The sequence below is a fragment of the Musca autumnalis genome, unplaced genomic scaffold (genome assembly GCF_047663935.1).
Source record: "Musca autumnalis isolate F117 unplaced genomic scaffold, ASM4766393v1 scaffold_1, whole genome shotgun sequence".
NCBI classification, from domain to species: domain Eukaryota; kingdom Metazoa; phylum Arthropoda; class Insecta; order Diptera; family Muscidae; genus Musca; species Musca autumnalis.
In genome coordinates, this window is record NW_027411644.1 from 176,437,258 (window position 1) to 176,459,324 (window position 22,067).

The 22,067-nt window shown below is 36.2% G+C and overlaps 2 protein-coding genes across 3 annotated transcripts in view; both read left to right on the plus strand.

Moving 5' to 3' along the window:
- Window positions 1–22,067, plus strand: part of LOC141388782 (uncharacterized) — a 186,141-nt gene that overhangs the window by 137,312 nt on the left and 26,762 nt on the right. The gene's annotated exons all lie outside the window — the stretch shown is intronic.
- The window catches only part of LOC141388780 (WD repeat-containing protein 20), a 42,061-nt gene continuing 26,762 nt past the window's right edge, over window positions 6,769–22,067 (plus strand). The window contains exon 1 of one of the 2 annotated variants that reach the window (XM_073959097.1): window positions 6,769–8,423. In XM_073959097.1, the coding sequence (XP_073815198.1) occupies window positions 7,788–8,423 (636 nt within the window). In that variant the 5' untranslated portion in view covers window positions 6,769–7,787. The remainder of the gene's footprint in view (window positions 8,424–22,067) is intronic. The other variant, XR_012408930.1, reaches the window with a different exon arrangement.

A 22,067-nucleotide genomic window follows, 5' to 3' on the forward strand; every position in this document is an offset into this window, starting at 1 on the left:
TGTACGATAACCCAAAAGTTTGTACAAATTTGTACAAACTTTTACAAAATGCTGTTCGATAACAAACTTGTTCAGTAAAAGAGAACTGACAGAAATTGCAAGTAGTTGCAAGAACTTGCAAATACTTTTTACTTGCAAAGTTATCGAACAGGCCTAATATAAAGTGTTAAGCTGAAGACACATCCAACGTTTGAGTAAAGTTTTGTGTTGGGCGTTGAGAAAAAAAACTACAACAGGGTGACGCCGACACCAAAGTTCAGCGTTGATGTGTTTGCCGGCATATATTTCAAATGAATTTGAATTTATCGGCATCATGCCCAACAGTGTAAAAACGGCCAAAACGACACAAAACTTTACCCAAACGTTGGATGTGTTTTCAGCTTAAAACTGTGAAATAAAAGACGACTGACAATGAATATGGGTTCTCATTCTCTGGTATAACCTACAATGAAATGATGGAGGCTTTTTCCAAAGTAAAATCTAACGTTGCGGGCAATGACTGTTTTCCAAGAAAGTTTTTTAGGTTGGTCTTTCCGTACATTTCAAGATTTTTTTTACACCTCATCAATACCATTATATTGACTTCTACTTTTCCATGTGGCTGGAAGACTGCAAAAATAAACCCCATCAGAAAGAAAAATCATGGTGCCTCTAGTTGCGAATATCGTCCGATTGCTTTATTGCCAGTTCTTTCAAAAGTTGTTGAATATGTGTTGCGTGGTCAAATAATTTCATACATTGAAAGCAAGAGTATGCTTAATGATTGCCAGTGTGGATTTCGAATTGGTAGAGGAACATCCATGTTGCTGTCTGGTTTAACGGATACTACGAGAAGATACCTTGCCCAACACAAATGTTGTGTCTTGATTTCCCTCGACCTAGAGAAAGCCTTTGATCAAGTTGATTATTATCACTTGGTTAAAAAACTTAGTAGTATTTATAATTTCAATAGGACCGCTTGCAAGTTGTTATACTCCTATCTTTGTGATAGGAAACAGTTTGTATATCTTAAAAACTGTTCATCTAATGTTCTTGCCGTTAAGAGCGGGGTTCCTCAAGGATCCGTTTTAGGCCCTCTTTTATTCATTCTATATTTAAACGACTTATATACGTATTTGGATAGCTGGTGTACTCCTTATGCTTATGCGGATGATGTGCAGTTGCTTTTTGCGGGTGATTACAAATACATTAATGTACTGCAATCGAAAGTTGACCTTGTTTTAAACAAGCTTAGTGATTGGATGTTAAATAATCACCTTTGTGTAAACCCTGCTAAAACTACTGCAATGTTATTCTCAAACAGAGACCTTCCTAGCTTGCAATTAAAATATAGGGGAGTGAATATAGAATTTGTTCATCATATGAAATGTTTAGGGGTAGTATTGGATGACAAACTTACGTTTGAATACCACATAGACACGGTGGTTGCGCATACGAATTTTGCCCTTCGGCAGTTGTACAATACAGATTTAGTGTTGCCCCGTACTGAAAAGAAGAGACTAATTCATGCCCTTATTATGCCTAACATTCTGTACTGTCTGGAAGTATTTTCGGGTACGGATGCAAGGCAGCTGTCAAAACTGCAACTTGTTTTTAATAGAGTAGTGCGATATCTATATTCTCGACGTCTTTTTGACCACATTTCCCCCTGTGTTAATTCTTTTTTAGGCTGTTCCTTTCAATCATTTGTAAACTATAGACTATTGTTACTGTTTTACAAGATATACAAACAACAACATCCACAGTTTATAACAAACTACTTTAATTTCTTTAATTCGATTCGATTGAATCAACTAATCATACCCGTAGTTGGACCTTATATGAATGAATCTTTTGCAGTTAGAGTAGCTAGGCTGTTTAATATACTTCCGAATAGTCTTAAAGTTTTTTGCTACTCGTACTCTACTTATAAAAGAAAGCTTCTTCAACATTTTGCTGAAATTGAAATGAATAATTGATGTTTCATTTTTAGCTTATTTTCCACTCGTCACGTCGACTAAACTGATTATCTGTATATTATGTGCTTCTTTTTTGCGAAAATTGTTATAAATATTTTCCACTATGAGTAGGCAATAAACCGAGTAGCTATGAAATAATTGGAGTAGCTACGATGTAATGAAGAACTTTCTAAAAAAAAAAAAAAAAAAAAAAAAAAAAAAAAAAACGGAAGAGCAAACCGTAATTAAAGTAATTAGATCTCCAATTTCTAGCTTTAACAACTTTTTTCCCTGCACGAAAATTGATTGTCATTTACATACATACCACATCATATATCTGTTGATTATTATAAACATTAAATTTTTTATATTGTATTATTAATTTGTATTCAATTTACAAGTTGCTTTAACATTGGAGTAGCTATGATGTAATGAAGAATTTTTTCTAGCTTTAACCAGTTTTTATCACTGCGCGAAAACTTATTATCATTTGCATACCACATCATACATCTCTTAATGATCATTTCATAATTTAACTAATAACTTATACGATATACTTATTATCAATCTGTTGCTTTAAAATTGGAGTAGCTATGACGTAATGAAGAATTTAAAAAAAAAATTAAAGAATATAATTGTAACCAAAATAATTAGATCTCCAATTTCTAGGTTTAAGATGAATTATATATATGAAATTGTTTTTAGAGTAGCTATGATATCTAGGTGGATTCTTTGTAATTATATAAATTGGCCTCAAAATTGGCTTCAATTGCAAAGCAAATAAATAAATAAAATAAATAAATAAAATTGATTTTTTTTATGTGTCTTTTTGACATTGCTACCAGATCTACCATTTTTCCGTTCCTTTACTTTTCTGGAAAAAAATGTTCATGAGAGAGCAATTTTGACACTTTTCTCTTTTACCATTAAAAAAGTAAAAGAACAAAGCTAAAGTAAATACTACAACAAATACAACCCAACAACAACCAAAAAAAAATTGTTTTAGTTTCTAACGTTATGCTAAGTTTACATTTACGAAATCCACTCGATTTCAACTGTCAATTCCATAGCTCAAACGTCAAATGAAATCTCATCTGGATTTCATTTGACGTTTAACCTATGGAATTGACAGTTGAAATCGAGTGGATTTCGTAAATGTAAACCAAGTATTACTGTCACCGGTACATGTAAACAAAACAAGGAAATAAATACAAAATTCGTTACATTTTCAACTTGAATGTTTCCACATCACTCCACTAGTAAAGCTGAAAACACATACAACGTTTGAGTAAAGTTTTGCGTTGGGCGTTGACAAAAAACAACAACAACAACAGGGCGACGCCGACACCAAAGTCCGGCGTTGATGTGTTTGCCTGCATATATTTCAAATGAATTTGAATTTTTCGGCTTCATGCCCAACAGTGTAAAAACGGCCAAAACGACACAAAACTTTACCCAAACGTTGTATGTGTTTTCAGCTTAAAGTCACAATTTCTCGCAGAAAGCAGAATTCTTGCAAACATTTTTGGGGTCGCTGGAAATTCATTGAAAAAGAGAAGCTGTCTCCAACTTTTGTTTTTGAAATCAAATAAGCACATGTTTATTATATGCTGTTTATATTAGAGCTTTTTGCAGGGTTAACCTTCTTTATGAGGATTTGTTTGAAATATAAGCAATGGAATTGACATTTAAAACCCAGTCGGTTTGTTAAATCCGGTTATATATAAACGGGGTATTAGGGCTTTATGTTTTTCAAATTTAACAAAATACCACCCATAAATTGTATGTTCCTTTACTTTTGAAAATGGTAAAACCGGCAAAGGTAGTTAAAGTTGTAAACTGCACCCATATGAATTGTATAGTCTCTGAAGTAAAGGAACGCTTTTCGAGTAAAAAGTGGTAAAACTTGAAGATTCTTGTACGTAAAGGAACAGGGCTATTAACAAATATTGTACCGCCTCTAAAAGCGGTGTTTTAGTGTGCGGCACGCCGTTCGGACTTGGAGGAGGTTACATTTAATTGATATGAGGAAGTCTTTATGGGAAATTGTTTTTTTCTGACGAATATATTTTTTCTTAAAAAATATATATCCCTAATGTATATCGAAATAGAATAAATATATAAAATGGCGTATGGAATTTGACACGAACGTTACAACCCAGTTCAGTCAGCTGTGTATTGCTGTTACCATGGTATAATAATTCTTAGGTAGGCCACAGCTAACAGCTGATTACAATTTTTTTGTTATGGCTTAATCTGTCAAAACCGTGTTGACATGCAGAGTTGATATTTATTATTGATCAAAACATTCAACTCTGTTTTGTTTTCATTTCAACATTTCGTTCTTCTTCTTCTTTGTTTACTCATCCGTTATCATTCATCAAAACAATTTTGACGTTTTAAGCCATAGCGACAGGGTTGTATTTTTTTGGCGATTCTCATACCTGGCCTACCTATGAATTATTGTACCATGGCTGTTACCTTTTATTGTTCTACCATGCTTTTTACCCATAAACTAAAATCATTTTCATGAAAATTTTCATAGTCTGACACAAGACATTGAATACATTGTCCACCTAGGTAATTGGGATTTAATTTACTAGGCGTTTACACCAGACAGTTTGTCTTCAAATACAACTCTGATTTACTAACGAATACCATGGTACAAATACACAGGTAGCCGCATCGGCAATTGTTGGTAACATAAGATGTCAAAATTTGACATCAATTCAATGCAATTGACACATTATGTTACAATCAGCTGGCATGATAATGCTACCTGTATTATTCTACCATGACGAATACATAGATTTGTCGGCTGTTTTCCATGGTACAATAATACAGGTAAAATCAAGTCCCAGCTGATTAGATTCATCCGTAATACTAGTGTCAAAGACAATATGAAGTTTAATACATGTTGTTCTTTTCGTTAATTGTCATTTAATATTTACATTTTTTACTTTCCGAAAAACAAACATAAAACATATTTTTGAAGTTATAGACTTCACGGCTAATACGTACGTATATTTTAGCAATCTGTAAGGATGGTGTAAGAGAACAAAAGGCCGTTTAAAATGGCGTGTCAGACACTAGCGGATACAGATCAGTGCTATATTTATCTTGCGTTCCTTTACGTGCAAGAATCTTCAAGTTTTACCACTTTTTACTCGAAAAGCGTTCCTTTACTTCAGACACGGTTCAATTCATATGGTGGCAATTTACAACTTTTACTACTTTTGCCGGTCTTACCATTTTCAAAAGTAAAGGAACAGGCCATTATTCAGCGTCAAGCCTACGTCACACAGGCAAGTTTTGCGTTTTTGACATGGCATGTGTAAACGCAGGGTTACTAAGCGTTTACACACAGACAGTATTGCATGGTACAATAAAGTAGAGGTATGCTAAGTTTACATTTACGAAATATCTCATCTGAAATCTATTGGATTTCATTTGACGTTTAACCTATGGATTTGACAGATGAAATCGAGTGGATTTCGTAAATGTAAACATAGCAGTAGGCCCGGTATAAAAATCGCTGAAAAATACAACCCTGCAGTCATGGCTTAAAACGTCAAATGACACGGTCCAATAATAAAGGTAGATGTATCTGCATAGTTAGTCCGTTTTACAAAAACATATGGAATGTAGAACCTCACAGTTTAAATTACCAAATTGAGTAAACAATAATAATAATTACTTTAGCTAGGCTCCAGAATATTGTTGCTAGAAAAGTATTCCGGAAATAACAAAAGTTGTACCCAAACTTATGACAGTAAAAATGACATTTTCTTATTTTCTACTTGACAAGTTCTGCTGATTTAACATCGTGATTGATGGCATCCGATTTGCAGATACATTTCAGCTAGAATTTGTACAATATTTGTAATTTTTCCATTCCCGTACTTTTGGAACAAATTTCAATTAATATCAATATATGTTCTATCGCAAGTATTTATTACTATGAAAAATTAACAATTTAATTTTGCCATGCAAATAAAAATCTTTTGCCCTTGTTTTTAATTTTAAGGTATAGTGTTGCAGCAGATGTTTTTTGTTGGAACAATTCACTGATGAATCTACCTTTATTATTGCATAATGTCAACAACAATAAAAAATGTCAACCCTGCTTTTGACAGAATAGGCCATAATAAGAAAAAAAATTGTAATCAGCTGTTAGCTCTGGCCTACATAAGGTATATAAGAATTATTCTACCATGAGCGTGTCCCAACGTGTCACTAAACGGTCCCAAAACATTTAAATTATGTTTAACTTTAATGCGTCAGCCATATTGTTGTTTTTCAAAAAATCTGGCTTCACTTACACTTTTTTCATGTGGTTGTTGTAACGCAACGCTCAACGCACCGTATGTGCCGAACATAATTTAACTGTTTTGGGACAACGCGTGTCCCAATGTGTCACTAAACGGACCGTATGTGTCGAGGGCTTTAAAGCAGCGTCGCCCAACAGAATACCATCAAACTGAAGCAAGTGTTTATGTATAGGTGAAAAAACAACAACCACATGATGTTTATCAGTCGTGTTTTGCTCACGTACACTGTGAATGAGGAAGAATGGCAAAAGCAGAACAACTCAGTGGGCGCCAGCAGTATACAGATGGTCGACCGTGCTTTAAAGTTAAACATAATTTAACTGTTTTGGGACAACGCGTGTCCCAACGTGTCACTAAACGCACCGTATGTGCCGAGCGCTTCAAGGTGGCCTTAAAAATTACCAGGAGTACACCACTTTATAGTTTTTCATATGAATATTGGCAACTCTAACTCCATTGGCCTTTTCCCCAAAATCCCAATTAGATTGCTCTGAGAAAATGTAAACAATTGAAAACCCTTGTCAAAATTCCATTCACAACGGCAACTCTGTTGCTTGACAATTATATATTTTTTATGTGGTTTGGTTTGATGGAGATAAAAAGTGCAGAGAAATTTTAGAATAAAAAATTAATACGAAATAAGAAAATAGAAGCTGCTTATACCAAGAAATAATCAATCAAACAGATTTAACAGGCAATTATCAATGAAAAAGGTCGTAACTATTGAAATATAAGCAAAGAAAAAAAAGAAGCAAAAACCGAGTGTGTGTGTCAAGCGTAGAAAAAAAAACATCTTTTCTTTTCCCATTGACGAATAGTAGAACGGAATGGTAACAAGATAAAAGTGAAAAATGTAAAAATAGATTGCAAAACGAGCCAAGAGCAAAATAAGGAATGTGTTAAGAACATTTGGAGGAATATTCTAAGCCGAGTTATTGTGAAAATTACGCAAAAATTTTACTATATATCTTCTCCACACCCACTTATCGGAACCCGTGAAAAAACAACAACAAAAATATAGAAAAACAAGATTCCTTTGGTCGAGTGTGTGTGTACGAATGTAGTGTGATGGATGATTTTTCTCCCCACTTCTACTTTGTGTTTTGCTGCGTAAGTAAAGAGAGAGTGTGTGTGTGAGTGCAATTTTTCACAGATTAATTATCTTGAAAGAAAAAACCAAAGCAGCTACTAAAGCTTCTAATTTGCAAGATATTCTAATATGTAAAACGATAAAGAAAAAATTGAAGGCATTTAAGTGAACCCAACCAATAACCAACTCCCTTGGCGAAGTTGCTTGCCCAGAGAGTAGGAGAGAAAGGGCACCGGGCACCAATTGGAGACCGACCATCACACAACACAAACAAAAACAAACTGTCTCGTCCAACGAAGGTAGCGATCAAACTAAACGACAAAATTGCTTATAGCTAGAAAAATAACAAGCGCTGAAAAGAACTTGAAAAATCACAAGAGAAAGAAGGTGGACTAGTTATCACATTTTTCACAAATTAAAGTTGCCGTAATGGCAACGCAACTGGATCCTAATGTCAAAGATGACCTGAAGACACAATTTATAACACGAGAGGGTACCTATCGTCTGCTTACCCTCTCTGAATATTCACGACCAAATCGTGTGGGCTATACCAATAATCAGAGTTCACCGCAAGTTCGAGTTTCAATTGTTACCTTGCCAAATCCTCCGGCAGGTGCCGGTAACAATAATGGTAATAATGGTGGTGGCGGTGGTTCAACGGCAGTCGGCTCTGCTACAAATCCTGTGAATGGTACAAATGGTCGAAATGTTAATGTAAGCAATTCATCATCAACAGCCACAACATCTTCAAATGGAGCTGGTGGCAATAATTCGACAAATAGTGGCGTTGATAACTATGATGTGGGTTTACAATCGTCGTCATCACTGAACGGACCCGTGTTATCATCACAATCGCAATATGTTGTACCATCATCAATGGATGCCCGTTTGGGTGCCGGCATGTCAATGCACACCATGATGAACGGATCTGGAGGTATGGGTGGCGCTAACGGTGGTGGTCTAGACCAAAATGGTATGCCTGTTAATCAGGTGTTGGGTGGTGATCGTATTTGTTTCAATTTTGGTCGAGAATTGTATGTCTATGCATTTCGTGGTGTTAAAAAGGTGAGTAAGACAATACACTATATTTAAGGTACAGTAATATTTTGTTTTATATATTGTTTTTTACGTTTAGAATAAGTAGAACCAGATCAGACGATTAGTTATGTTGACAGCAGGAACCAAACACATTTCCGTTAATCGTTTACCTTTATGTTCATATCGTTGATGGCTCATCACCATTGTATTTATAACCTGTTACCTTAATATTTGAGGAAGTTATTCCGTTCTTAAATTCCAAACTTGAGACGTGAATCGTGTTATTTCGGTAAAGTACGTTCAGTAAGGTCGTCGTACGATAATGATGGGCATTATTATTACATTACTCAAATGTTTTGAACTTCCTTCCGATACTACGTATTTCCTAGAGAGGAGCAGATCTCAGCAGCATCAGTTGAAACACACGATCCTGAGTCATCGTGGTATCAATGTGCTCATAAGATAAGGGTGCTATTGGCTGTACCGTTCGTTTTTGCATTCCTTGGAATTTCTAAAGATGGTAGATTAGGTTTAAGGATGAGCAGCCATATAATAGTGTAGATGACTGCATCACTCGGAGACCGTTGGTCCATTGTTTTCATCCTGGATACGTTCGAAGATGATGTCATGATTATGATAGAGTATGAGTTATTGTTTTTGGATTGAAGATGGTGAATGAAATGAGAAGTTTTTATAGTTATTGCTTGTTGGATTGTAGATGGCCATGGATTACAATAGGTTTTCGGAGTATTGCCGTGTTATCGATAGATGGTTAGATGGAAATAGATTGAAAAAAGAAGGAAAGGTCTGTATCTCTTCTGCATCTTCACATAATTCGCAGTATGTATTCAATGCCATACGCAGGTTAAGATGAGTATAAAGTCCACCATGATTCTTACTCTCGGATCATAAAAGCCGTCCTCATAGCAAGAAACTGGATAAGGATGCACATTTGATAATTTGGACAGTAATGCTTTAATTCCAAGTGTTTGCCATCAGTCTATTCCAACGCAGGTTAAGATGGGTAGGACAACGGTTATATACAGTCAGTGTATGACTTGTGCCACCAGTCCCCTAGTTTTCCCCAATAGTAAGTAAATGTTTTTCTTCGACCTCTCAGGGAATTCCGCCTCCGCCTCTCAGGGAATTCCGCCTCCTCTGTGTTGGCTCTAAGACCATTGTCATGTTCCTAGCTGCTATGTGCCTCTGTTAACATCCATTCCACTAAGATACAAACTTCTGTGCTGCTGAGAGCGATATGGATAGATTCAAGCTTCTTGAAGGCCCCATCTACAACGAGGAAGGCCGCCAAGGTACTGTTTGAATTCTCATATTCTTCCAAACGTGTCCAATCACCTTATTTAAGATGGTTTCTACAGAATTACCCTTCATGTAGGCACTCTGTGATCTACTTAACTTTTTCTAATCTAATTGTGCCCTGATTCCCAGAACCAGTAATATTCCTTACAATAAATAAAGGAAAACAAGTCGGCCTATCATCTTTGGGTAATGTGTGACACGGTTTCGCCGCTTTGGGGATGTAGGTAACTTTAACCTCTTTCCATAGGCCATGTACGTGCGAGAAAGGCAGCTAGGCTTTAAAAATCTAGGTCACAATCGTTAGTGCCGACTACCATGGAAGCATAGCCGTCCCGTTGATTTGTAAGGCTGACAGCTTTTAATCGGCCATTGAAGTCTTGAGAGACTTGTTAGTCCGTCTATCAGCTGTTCATCCTCATCAGTTCTCTTTTGATTATGACTTGTTGTAGGCAGGACACGATCAAAGTCCAAGCAATCGGGGAATGAACCCCTGATAGCAGATCGATTGTCCCTAGTTAATACCACGTTTAGATTTATAAATCCACTTGATTTCAAATGTCATTCCCATAGCATATATGTCAAATAAATTTTAGTTTTAAATCCACTCGATTTAATTTGACTTATAATAAATCGAGTGGATTTCGTAAGTCTAAACGTACTATTAGAGTTAGTCCAGGAACCGTAGCTCCGCTTAATAGTACCTATGGATTTGGTATCCTTAAATAGTATTTTGCGAAACCTAGCCGCTTCATTAACGTCCTCTATAGACTCAGTAAAACTGACCCAAGGCCTCTGCTTAGCTTTCTTGATTTCACTCTTGTACTTATCGAAATTAACCTTGTAGATATCCCAATACGTACTGAGTTTGGTCTGGTTATTCCACCAAATCGGTTGGGATTTCTTCCCATGCTAGGAGTAGATTGATCGGGAGTCCCCGTAGCACGTTAAGAGAGTACTGGTTAGAGAAAACACAGCTTCCACGACTTCCTCAATTTTACGCCGCTCTGAATTTATGCAGTTCGGTTATCTTGCGGTTTCTATGGGGACTCTGTATTACTCAAAGTACAAATATTTGGAAAACTAACATCCTGTGATCCGAAAGGGAACACTTTTCAGATACTCTCCATTTTTTCATATCGGAGTTGTTGTTGTAGCAGCATTTCAACCTACGTAGTAGCATAGGTTTAATGCTGGGTTGGCAGCCGCTGGCCGAAACACTATGGTTCCGGGTCAATCCGGTACGAAAGAACCCGCTACCGTGGGTCCATGTTGGTGAAGGTTATATGGATTACTTCACACCTTAATCTGTTTTGAAACAGCGAGAAAGGATACCGACGATAATAATAGATAGAAAATGATTATCAAGGAATGCTGACACGAACCTCCTGAAGAAACGATGTTGATGTCGATGAAGGCTTATCCAAGCAATGCAGAGGAATGTTAATAGGAAGTTCAAGTTTAGAGTGACCCAGTCTCCGGCCGATAAAACGAAACTAAATACAAGGATACCGCAAAGAAAGCATACGAATACCGTTCTATTTGTGGTATGTGCGATAGGGGAAGGTCGAGTGATGGATGATATCTAAATGTTTCGTATTCTAAATTGGAGTATAAAGTAGCGGACTGTAGCGGTTAGAAATTTACTCTTAGTTCGACTTATGAAATGCTCGTTCTGTAAAGGAACACTCAATAATGAAGGAACAACGTATAAAACTGCTAGTTCTCTTGATAAAGGGGTGGTGACGTCGTAGACAGCCTAGTCGTATCAGATGTCGAGTATAAAACTACGGCAAATCAATGTTCATGGATCGTGAAAGGGGCAAGGCTTATGCGTATGCGTTTTAAAAATGGTAAAAGTTGTCCTGAGTGAGGACTGCCGCAATTCATCCTTTCTGTCATCTTATATGTTTGATGATTTTCCTCATCAAAGATATTTTTTGTAGAAATTACTTTTTTAAATTTAATAAATATTTCATCTTATTAAATATTTAAAACTATTTAAACTGGTCTATTTTATAATTTCATAAGATTATCTAAGCAGACAATGAAAGCTATGTCGTTAGCTTCAAAACCAAAACGAACAAGTTCAATTAAGTATACTATCTTATCTCTGTAAATGTAATTGTGGATGACAACGAATCTGGCACAGAGACCAGAAAAAAAGTTTTCTTGAAATTATTCCAAATTTTCCTTTGAACACTATCAGTAGATAAATGTAAATAGATGTGCATACCAGTTTCCCGACGAATACAATACAGTCTCCTGCCGTAATATTATAAAAGAAAAAATGGCATGACGAAACAGGAATAGGAATTAAGTTAACAAATTAAATAAAATAGAAGAAAATGTTAAAACCTATAAACGATATAAACGAGAGGAACATTTTATTTTCTTTTTTACAAATGAAAATTCAGTACTCTAAAATATAAATTAGTATTTGGAATTATTTTCGATATCGAACTCTATACCTTTTCAGATGTTATTCGAAACATTCCCGTTGTAATTCTTATTGTAATTCGATTATTCCATTTGTAATTCGAAACAATTTCATTGTTATTCGAGAATTCCATTTGTAATTCGAATTATTCTTTTTGAAATACGAATTATTCTATTTGTAATTTGAATTATTTCATTTGTAGTTCGAATTATTTTATTTGAAATTTGAATTATTCCATTCGTAATTCAAATTATTTAATTTGTAAGTAAGTAATTCGAATTATTCTATTTGAAACTCGTATTATTCTATTTATAATTCATATAACTTCGGATTACATATAATCGAATTACGAATAAAATAAAATAATTGGAATTATAAATAGAATAATTCGAATTACAAATAAAATAATTCGAATTATAAATAGAATAATTTGAATTACAATTGAAATCTTTCGAATTACAATTGAAATCTTTCGAATTACAAATGGAATTCTCGAACTACAAATAAAATTTTACGAATTATATGGAATTGTCGAATTACAACTAACATGTTTCTAATTACATCTGAAAAAGGTGTGTTTATATTTATGCTACAGGCAACATAAACTATGGGACAAATAATGATTCAAACAGTAACAAATTTAGTAGACAGCCTTTGTTGCTTTCAGATATGATGTAAAACTCAAAAATCAAAAGTACAATTTATTTATTTTCCCCTCCAATTCCATGATTGGATACTGTACAAATGCACTCTTCAGTTATTGCCGCAAATTAAATAACAATCGCGTTTAATTTGTGTCTCTATCGACTGCAATTATGAACTTGTCTATGCACATGAGACTGACTATATAGAAACCCTTTTTTCTAGTTTATCTTATCATTTTATGAAAGTGTAAAACGGAAGAGCAACAAGAGACAGCAAGGGACAGAATTGCAAATTGTAAATAAATAACATGAAGAAAGAAACACTTGTTCAGCTTAGCTATGGTTACGTTAAAGTTGTTTAAATTTCAAATGTATGTACATGTGTATGTAGTTTAAAATATTGTGCTAAGGTAAAAAATAATATTGACTAGGGAGGAGGTTTGGCATTTTTTTATTTGGGATGACGACTTCTATCCCAGGTTCGATTAAACTTGACAATTATGAAAAGAGAAACTATATAATAACTTAATAGCTAATTTAGGTTAGCTTAAACATAAGTCTACATCAAGGATAAGTCGCTAGAAAACGCCTGAAATTAGGGTATCTTGAGAAGAATATGGAAATTTTAAACTTTATCTTGGCAGGCTTTCTTGATATAGAATGTAAATCTTGAATCCATCCATTACGTTCTTAGTCCTAGTAGACTGGATTGATAAGATGTCGAAAATCGGGATCTTAAATTCCCGAATTGAAGAGAGTTACGTTGGTTGCCTCATCCAACATAAGGTGATTAGAATGGCTCTCATGGTAACACATGAGCATGTACAGCAACGAAAACATTCCGTTGTGTTGCTGTACCGGAAGAATCTTTGTCTCATCATGCAGATGGTCCACTGAAGACATGGTGAGCAGTTTTCAGGGCGGCATTTAAACAGTTTTGAATATTTTTTCACCGCTTTGCACTTATATTCGCGGAACAAACTGTCGCCGCATAGCTTACCACAGGCCGACCTATCCCATTATATGTGGTCAACAAGGTTCCTTTGTCTGCACCTTTAGTGATGCCGGCTAGGGACTTGAGGATCTTGTTCCAACATCTCAGCCTGTCGCAGATAGCTGTGGCATGCGCGGATGACATGAATATGCTGTCGAATGTGACCCCTAGAATTATGAGGTAATTTGTGGTCTGTTCTCATCTCTGCCGTCCATGAGGTGAACAGGATGGCCGTAAATTTAGTGGTAGATATTTTCATATTTCTTGCGTTGAAAAAGGTAGTAAGATCAGTCCAATAGGAGTTCAGCCATTCACAAATGACATCAGGGAAGGTACCTGACGCCAAGATCGTACAATCATCCGCATGTGTTACGAGACGTCTCGAGGGGCTGAATACAGGAGAGGTAGAGGTTCAGCCGTTTTGTAGATATCACTCCACATTGGGGAAATCCAGGTTTCCCTCTACGTTTCAATCTTGGTCTGCTCGATGTCTTCTAATAGCTTGGACTGCTTGAGAGTATCAAAGGCTTTTAATAATTCAAGCGACACCAACACTATCGCACGGCTTTTTCTGGTTGAGTGCTCAACGAATATAGATATGTGTAGATAACGTGCAGCGCTGTTGTAGTACTGTGTTACTTAGATAACCCATGCTGATGATCGGCAACTGGATAACTATTTCTGGGGAGGAGTAAAGCTACGGTCGACATAAGCGAAATCAGTCTGATCGATTCATATTTGCTGGTACCCTTGACGGCGCAGTCCCGCTTATGCTTACCAACCAACCTGTTAACTTCCAGTGTCAGCTTCCTAACTCTGGAGTCACAGGGATTGCTCGAAGATGCCCATCACGCTCATTTGCTAATCCCGCAGCCTGTGTCTGGAAATTTGGTTTCACTCCGGGTATAGCGAGCGGCTACAGCAGTGCTGATGTGCGGCGTTCAGAGGTGACGAAATCGTGCGGTCTTCTGGTGGAGATAATTATGGGTAGATGGTCTTACCCAAAATAAACGACGAGTTGCAAATCGCCGGATTTGAAGTTTGTGTGTGGGGAATGCGAATGTGACACACCGAGCACATCCATATTGGTCCGGGTATGTTGTTTTCAACACAGAAAAACGATACAAATACAATATATGTACACTGAGGTGCCAGTTGCTGGCCGGAATACGTGCTATAAGATTGAGTAATTTATAGGGATGTGTGGCCTAATAAGGATGGAGGGCATGAAAATAGAATCTTGGTATAATTAGACGTTCTGTGTGTCCTTCGATAGGAGAGAATAAGGGAGAATTTCAGGCAGTGAAGTATTTATTAATTTAATTTATTTCATCCTATGTTATTGTTCGCCAATTTGGGTGATTCATCTTACGTTGTAGTGGTCCGTAAATATCCCCGCTAAAATTTAGTGTGCATTCTTACGGGACAGTAGGGAGTTTTGCGACTGGAGAGTTTTGGAAATATTGTCGTTAAAACCATGTACATGTTTCATTCAGTCAACCTACCAGGCTGGTCTTCTCGTGATAACTAGACATCGGATTTTGCATATTTGCATATTCCTTATTAATAAAGATTCGAAAATTCTGTTTGGACCAAATTCCTTTGGAAGAAAACTGAATGCAATGACGGGCTCATATTTTTATTTTTTACATATTTTGCATATGCACAGAATATGCAAAGTATGCAAAATATGTAAACTAAAAATCGCCTCTTAAATTTTGGAAAATCATCAAAAAGTGTTCTAAATTAAGTTTTGGCATAAATAAAGGGTGTTTTTTTAAGCCCGATAGAACTTGAAATTGTAAAAAATAACACAAAAAATTAAATTGTAATCAAAAATTTTTTTTTATTCGAAAGATCAATACGTGACATTAACATTTGAAAATGATTTCGGGCATATGGGCACCGCGGCTGTTCTTGACGAAGTGCATTCTGACATCTCCTCCGGATCAATGTCATCCATATTTTCAAACAAAAAATCATTGATCATGGTGAGGTAACGATCTCCATTGACCGTAACGCGAGCTCCGGCCTCATTTTTGAATAAATAAGGTCCGATGATGCCACCAGCGTGGAAACCATACGGTGCATTTTTCTGGATGTAATGGAGTCTGTAGGGTCTTTTGTGTATTGGTCTCACTCCATATGCGGCAATTTTGATTATTAACAAACCCGTTAAGCCAAAAATGCGCCTAATCGCTGAACACAATTTTGCGATAAAACAACGGGTCATTTGCCAACTGCTCTAGAGCCCAATCGGCGAAAGAACGACGCATATAATGGTCTCGTGGCTTCAATTCCTGCACCAGCTGGATCTTATACGGGTGTAGGCCGAGATCTTTGCGCAAAATTTTCCACGTAGTGGACGGGCAGAGCCCCAATTCCTGCGACCGACGACGAATCGATAAATTTGGATTTTCTTCCACACTTTCGTTTACAGCGGCGATATTGTCTTCAGTACGCACATTCCTTCGACGTGCTGGTGTTATTGCATCCTCTAGAGAGTATTTGGTACGAAATCTATCCACAGTTCGACGAATGGCTTGTTCAGATGGACGATTATGTACGCCATACAAATGACGAAGTCGTCTATAAGTTGCGCGAATCGACGAGTGATTTTCAAAGTAAATTTGGATAATTTCGTAGCGTTGTTCAAGCGTGAGTCTATTCATGATGATTTGTCAGAGTATACTGAAACAAATAAAAAAAAGTTTCATCAAAATTTAATTTTTTGTGTTACTTTTTACAATTTAAAGTTCTATCTAGCTTAAAAAAACACCCGTTAGAATACTCTACCAGCTGGCGGAAAAATCTGAAATGTTTACCACAGATAGATCTTTACGTCTTGATTATAAAAATATAAATTTTGTTGGGGGGAAGTTCATACTTCCCGAGATATGGGACTCTGAACTTCCGAAAATTCCCTTGTTAAAGTAAGAAAAAAATTTAAATTAAAAAAAATGATGTTCCCGTGCCCTAAATTGGCTCATGTCCATAGGAGAAAGTTTTAAATCCCCGGCCGAAGGCCGGCTACTTTAAAAAACTTACAATTTAAAAAAAATCTGATTTTTTTTCGCCATTTAAGTAAGGGGTTACCCCTAGTTGTGCAGGCCAAAAAAATCATTTTTCATGAACTTTTTCAACGAAACTATTAATATTTTTAAGTAGATCTTTTTTCTTCCTGAAAGAGCACATCTTAAGCTACTTCTGGAATTTTTGTTGTTGAAAAATATTACATAGTCTTGTGGTAAATGGCTACCTCCGAAACCCTTTTCTGTAAAAGCATTTTGCGTTGCCAACGATAGCTTGAAACCGATTGCTCGTTTATTTTTGTGGGCGTTTTAAGAACCTAATAATCTTGTCTTTAAGCCAAACAGAATTAAAAAAAATCGATTTAAAAAAAAATTGTGAGCTGTCAAAGCCAAAATTTCGTTTTTAATAAAAAAAAAAAATTGACCAATTTTTCCCCAAATTTCGGGCAAAAAAAATTTAAAAAAAAATCTGTCTCGCTTAAAGACAAGCTATTTATGTATATAATAAGCTCACCAAACCATATGAAGATCGGTTGATTCGTTTTCTTTCGTTGGCAACGACTTCAAAAATGAAATTTCGAGAAACGCGTTTAAAGTTTCCGCGCTACATACAAATCACAATAAATGGTTCCCTTCCAATGCTCATATCTCAGGCAATTTTGAAATTTGTTGCGACATACTCTACACTACCTGTACTTCAAAATTAGCCAATAACATTTTTTTTCGATTTTTTGAAACTGACATGTAGAGGTAACCCCTTTATCGTCGTTTTTTTCAGATTATTATGTCATTGAACCTCTCCAGATATAAATCTGGACTAATAAGACTTAAATATATGTAGATATAATTTAATTCGAATTTCAAATGAAATAATTCGAATTACAAATGGAATAATTCGAACTTAAAATGGAATAATTCAAATTACAAATGGAATAATTTGAATTACAAGTGCAATCCTCGAATTGCAAATAAAATGTTACGAATTTTAAATGGAATTCTCGAATTACAGCTAAAATGATTCGAATTACATTTGAAAAAGGTGTATCTCCTTTGCTTTTCTGCTACACAATTTTGGCCAAGTAAAAACAATCACCATGCTTGGATACGTTGATTTTGACATTTTTTATTGAATTTTTGAAATGTTTATAATTTTCCTTTACCGAAATTTGTATTGGAAAACCACTTATGTTGTTATAGGAACGCTGGATTATAGGAAAATTTCTCACCATGTGAAAGCTGATTTAAGTCTTATTAGTCCAGATTTATTGCTGTGGCGGAATATCTGCGGAGTCTCAATAACATAATAATCCGTAAAAAATCGACTTTAAACGGTAAAAAACTTAATTTAGAACACTTTAATTGGAGATTTTCGTCAAAAACACCTGTCAATTTTAGCATATTTTTTGCATGTTTTTGATATGACCCCAAATATACTAAAATTGATCCTCAAAACGCCTAGATCCAAAATTTGAGTCCAATCGGATAAGAAATAAAAAAACATGCTAAAATCCGATGTCTAGTGATAACAATGTTCTTTTTATGGATGAAGTGGTACATGTGACCTGATTTTTATGAGTAATATGCATTTTCGTGTGTTTTTTTAGGAAAATTCTTTTTGCGATTATTGTTATGTATTTATTAGATTTAAATTCTAATATAAGATTATGTTAAGTTTGTTTTTGTAACATATACGGCCTTATTGGCTTGGTTACCAATCTTGAAATAAAATTAAATTGACGCCGATCATATATTCTACTTTGGAAGACATTGCAATAAATGTCAGATAAAAAGAAAGGAACCCGTTTGGGGGAATGGGACGTGGTCCATCTAGTTTCGAATGCGTGAAACGCCTACGGATTAATAGATTAAATATCATGTTTTTCTCCTGGAAAATGGGAATTGTAAACTGTGCTGCCCAAAGTATCGCAGCACAAAAATGCTTACCGGCAGTCATCCTTTTTCATTTTGTCAATAAAACGACAAGAAGGTGTAGCAAGGCAAATAGCCGAGCAAATTAATACAATTCCACTGAATGCTGTGTAAAACAAACATCAGTATGTGAGGCACTCATGTGTCACCCAACATTTAACAAAGTCATATTCAATTAACAACAGCAGCAGCAGTGTTATGCAAAAACAACAAAACTGGGCTTTTCATTGTACGAACAGCAAGATATCAGTCAGTGTGTCAATCTGTATATCAAAACTGTATTGCAATGTTCATATATATCTATATATGCAAGTGTATATGGAAATTCGAATGAATGTTTGTACATACGCTGAAATAAACACACACCCATACACCCGTTACCAAAATAAATAAATCCTTTTTGCCACCTTTGTAGTATCACATCTCTTTTGACAAGACTTTGTGATGACTTTTGGACAGCTTGATGAACAGAATTTTTTCTGTTATGTTGTTGTTATTGCTTTTGAGGCATTTGTGCCACATTTAGATGTATGTATGTACATCTAATGTGAATAAGATCCCACAAATGTTATGCAGAAAAATTCATATCAATTCAGATATGGTCTTTGAAGTTCTTTGAAGATTATGAGTGATATATTATCAGAATTAAAGAAAATGAGAAGTAGAGTACACGAGTAACAAAAAATGCTATAGAATAAAATATATATTGGAAATTTTCAGCTCTTTTGTTTACATACATAAACATGCATTTTCCCACAGACATCCCAGAAGGAAAATACCTTTTTCTGTTATCCTTTACTCCCTGTGGTGCATAGGGCCTGAACCCTCCTTTTATATCGAACTCTGTTGTGCCTATGCTTGACTGACGTCGTTCCATGAATAGTATGCTGCTTGCATCAACACGACGGCATCTACCCCACCCTGGGGATTCCAACGAAGCCCTTGACGAGCAATGTTTTTGGCTGGTCCCCGCAGCGTGTGGCCCATCCAACGGCCTTTCCGTTGACACACCTCCACAGGAGCTGCAATTTGATTTGTGATGTTCAATAGTTCAGCATTCCGTATGTGGTTCAGTCACCAAATGTTTAAAGATTGTGAAGGTTTGTAGAGAGGCGTCTATTGAACTCGTGCGCTTCCAGGTTTCGCATCCGTAAAAGAGGACAGATTTAGCATTCGAATTATATGCACGAAGCTTCGTGTGTGTTAAGATTTGTCGGGATCTCAAAATAAGCTGAAGCATGCCGAAAGCAGCATTTGTTTTATTTAATCGAACGTTGATGTCTTCTTCAGCCCCACCCTTTATCGTTATTTGGCTAACAAGATAATTGAATTTTTCCAACCATTCGATGTCAACATCGTCAATGCGGATGTTCCATAGCCTCCCTGCATGGACTTAGTTTTTGAGATGCTTATTTCGAGCCCGACTGAACGCGACTCATTTTTAATGGAGTTGATATTTTCCTGCAGGGGACTACTCACTTGGCTCAGTAGACGTATTCCAAATATTCCAGGTGTTTAAACGGTGACCACTGGATTCCACATCTGCCATTCAAAGCTGAGCGCATTACATCGTCGATGACAAGGATGAAAATTATTGGTGATAGAATACATCTTTGTCTTACCCATGTTCTGACCTCAAAAGGATCTGATAATTTACCATTATGAAGAACTCGGCATCTGAAGTCGGTATACATGGCCTTGATTAAATTGAGAATTTTTGGCGGTATGTTACGTCATACTACGATATTCCATAGAGAGAGTCTGTTAATACTATCAAAAGCTTTCATGAAATCTATGAATGCCAAGTATACTGCTTTGTCGAAACTCATAGCACTGCTCCAATACTATTCTTACAGTGTTGATAAGGTCAAAACTGGAACGATTCTCTCTGAATCCAAATTGATTCTGTCGGAGTGTATCAATGACCAAGTCAGATATTCGGGTTAGAATTATTCGACTTAATATTTGGCTTGTCTTAATATTTAGTAAGGTAATACCCCTCTTATTGTTGCAATTTTTGGGCCCCCCCCTTTTTGGTATTTTTATCAGGTTGCCTTCATTAATGAAGTACTTCTTCCTCCCAAATTTTTAATATATACGGGTGCCATATTGTCGCTGATTGTTCTGCATCACAGAGAAACATTTCCGCAGAGATAATTTCATTGCCTGGGACCTTGTTATTTTTAAGACTTTTTATTGTCATTTTTACCTCATGTTTAGTTGGCGGTAAATGTCATATCGCGGTTGCCGACAAAGTGCGTCTCTATTGGCGTTGTTAGTCCAATGTTATTAAGTGTTGACTTGAAATGTTCCATCCACCTTATTAACTGTTCATCCGTCGCAGTAGGTTAGTTTTAAGGATGCGCAGCCATCTAGAAGTATAGGTGACTGCTTCACTCGGAGACCGTTGGCCAATTGTGCTCATCCTGTGTAGGTTGTAGTTGAAGATTTAAAGATGTGAGGATGTTGATGCGGTATAGTGAGATGAGGATGGTAGGGTAGAGATGATGGGATGATGGTGCAGCGCAGATAGAATAAGATGTAAAGATGAGAGGTTTGATGCCGAGGTATAGATGATATTATACCGGAAAATAGAAGAAGTCTGATTTGTATTTAATAGTTAAAGACCTTTGCCAAGCCATGATAAATGTTTGTCAAAGTTGAGTAGAACAATGGGATCTATGTTAGACAAGAAGGTCAGAGTTTCTATCTCATATCTTCCTAGTGTTCGGTATCTCCTTCTTTGCAAAACGGGGTACCTACAAAGCAGATGTTCGACAGCTTCTGTCTCAACCGCATCTTCTCATAGCCTGTAGTAGTCAATGCGACTGTCATCCCATTTTGAAGTTAGAGATCTCACTCTGCAGTGACCTGTTATAGGTCCCAACGCGATTTTCATCCCTAACTTATCAAGTGAGAGGAGGGACGCCGTTCTTCGACGAGAGACCACAGGCCAGATCGCCTTGGATACCCTACAAACAGGTTCCAATAGCCATCTTCGATGTGCCCTCTCATTGAAGATCTCCGTCGCAGTAAGTCGGGTTCCATTTTCGCTCAAAATAGGTTTGTTGGTGTAGGTTGGTTTTCCACACAATGTGTTGATATGTTGTATAGCGATTTGACGTCACCTGTTCTAGCAGCTAGGTTCATAAATTCATTGTCGTTTGTCTCTTCTTGCCGACTTTTTTATACTCATTGACAAATTTTGGTATAGCTTACGTTAGGTTAGGTAGAGCTTACGTAGGTCTGTAGCGTCTTCATTTTCATTTGAGATGCTAATATTTAGAGCATTACGCTGTTCAATCATTTCCCACG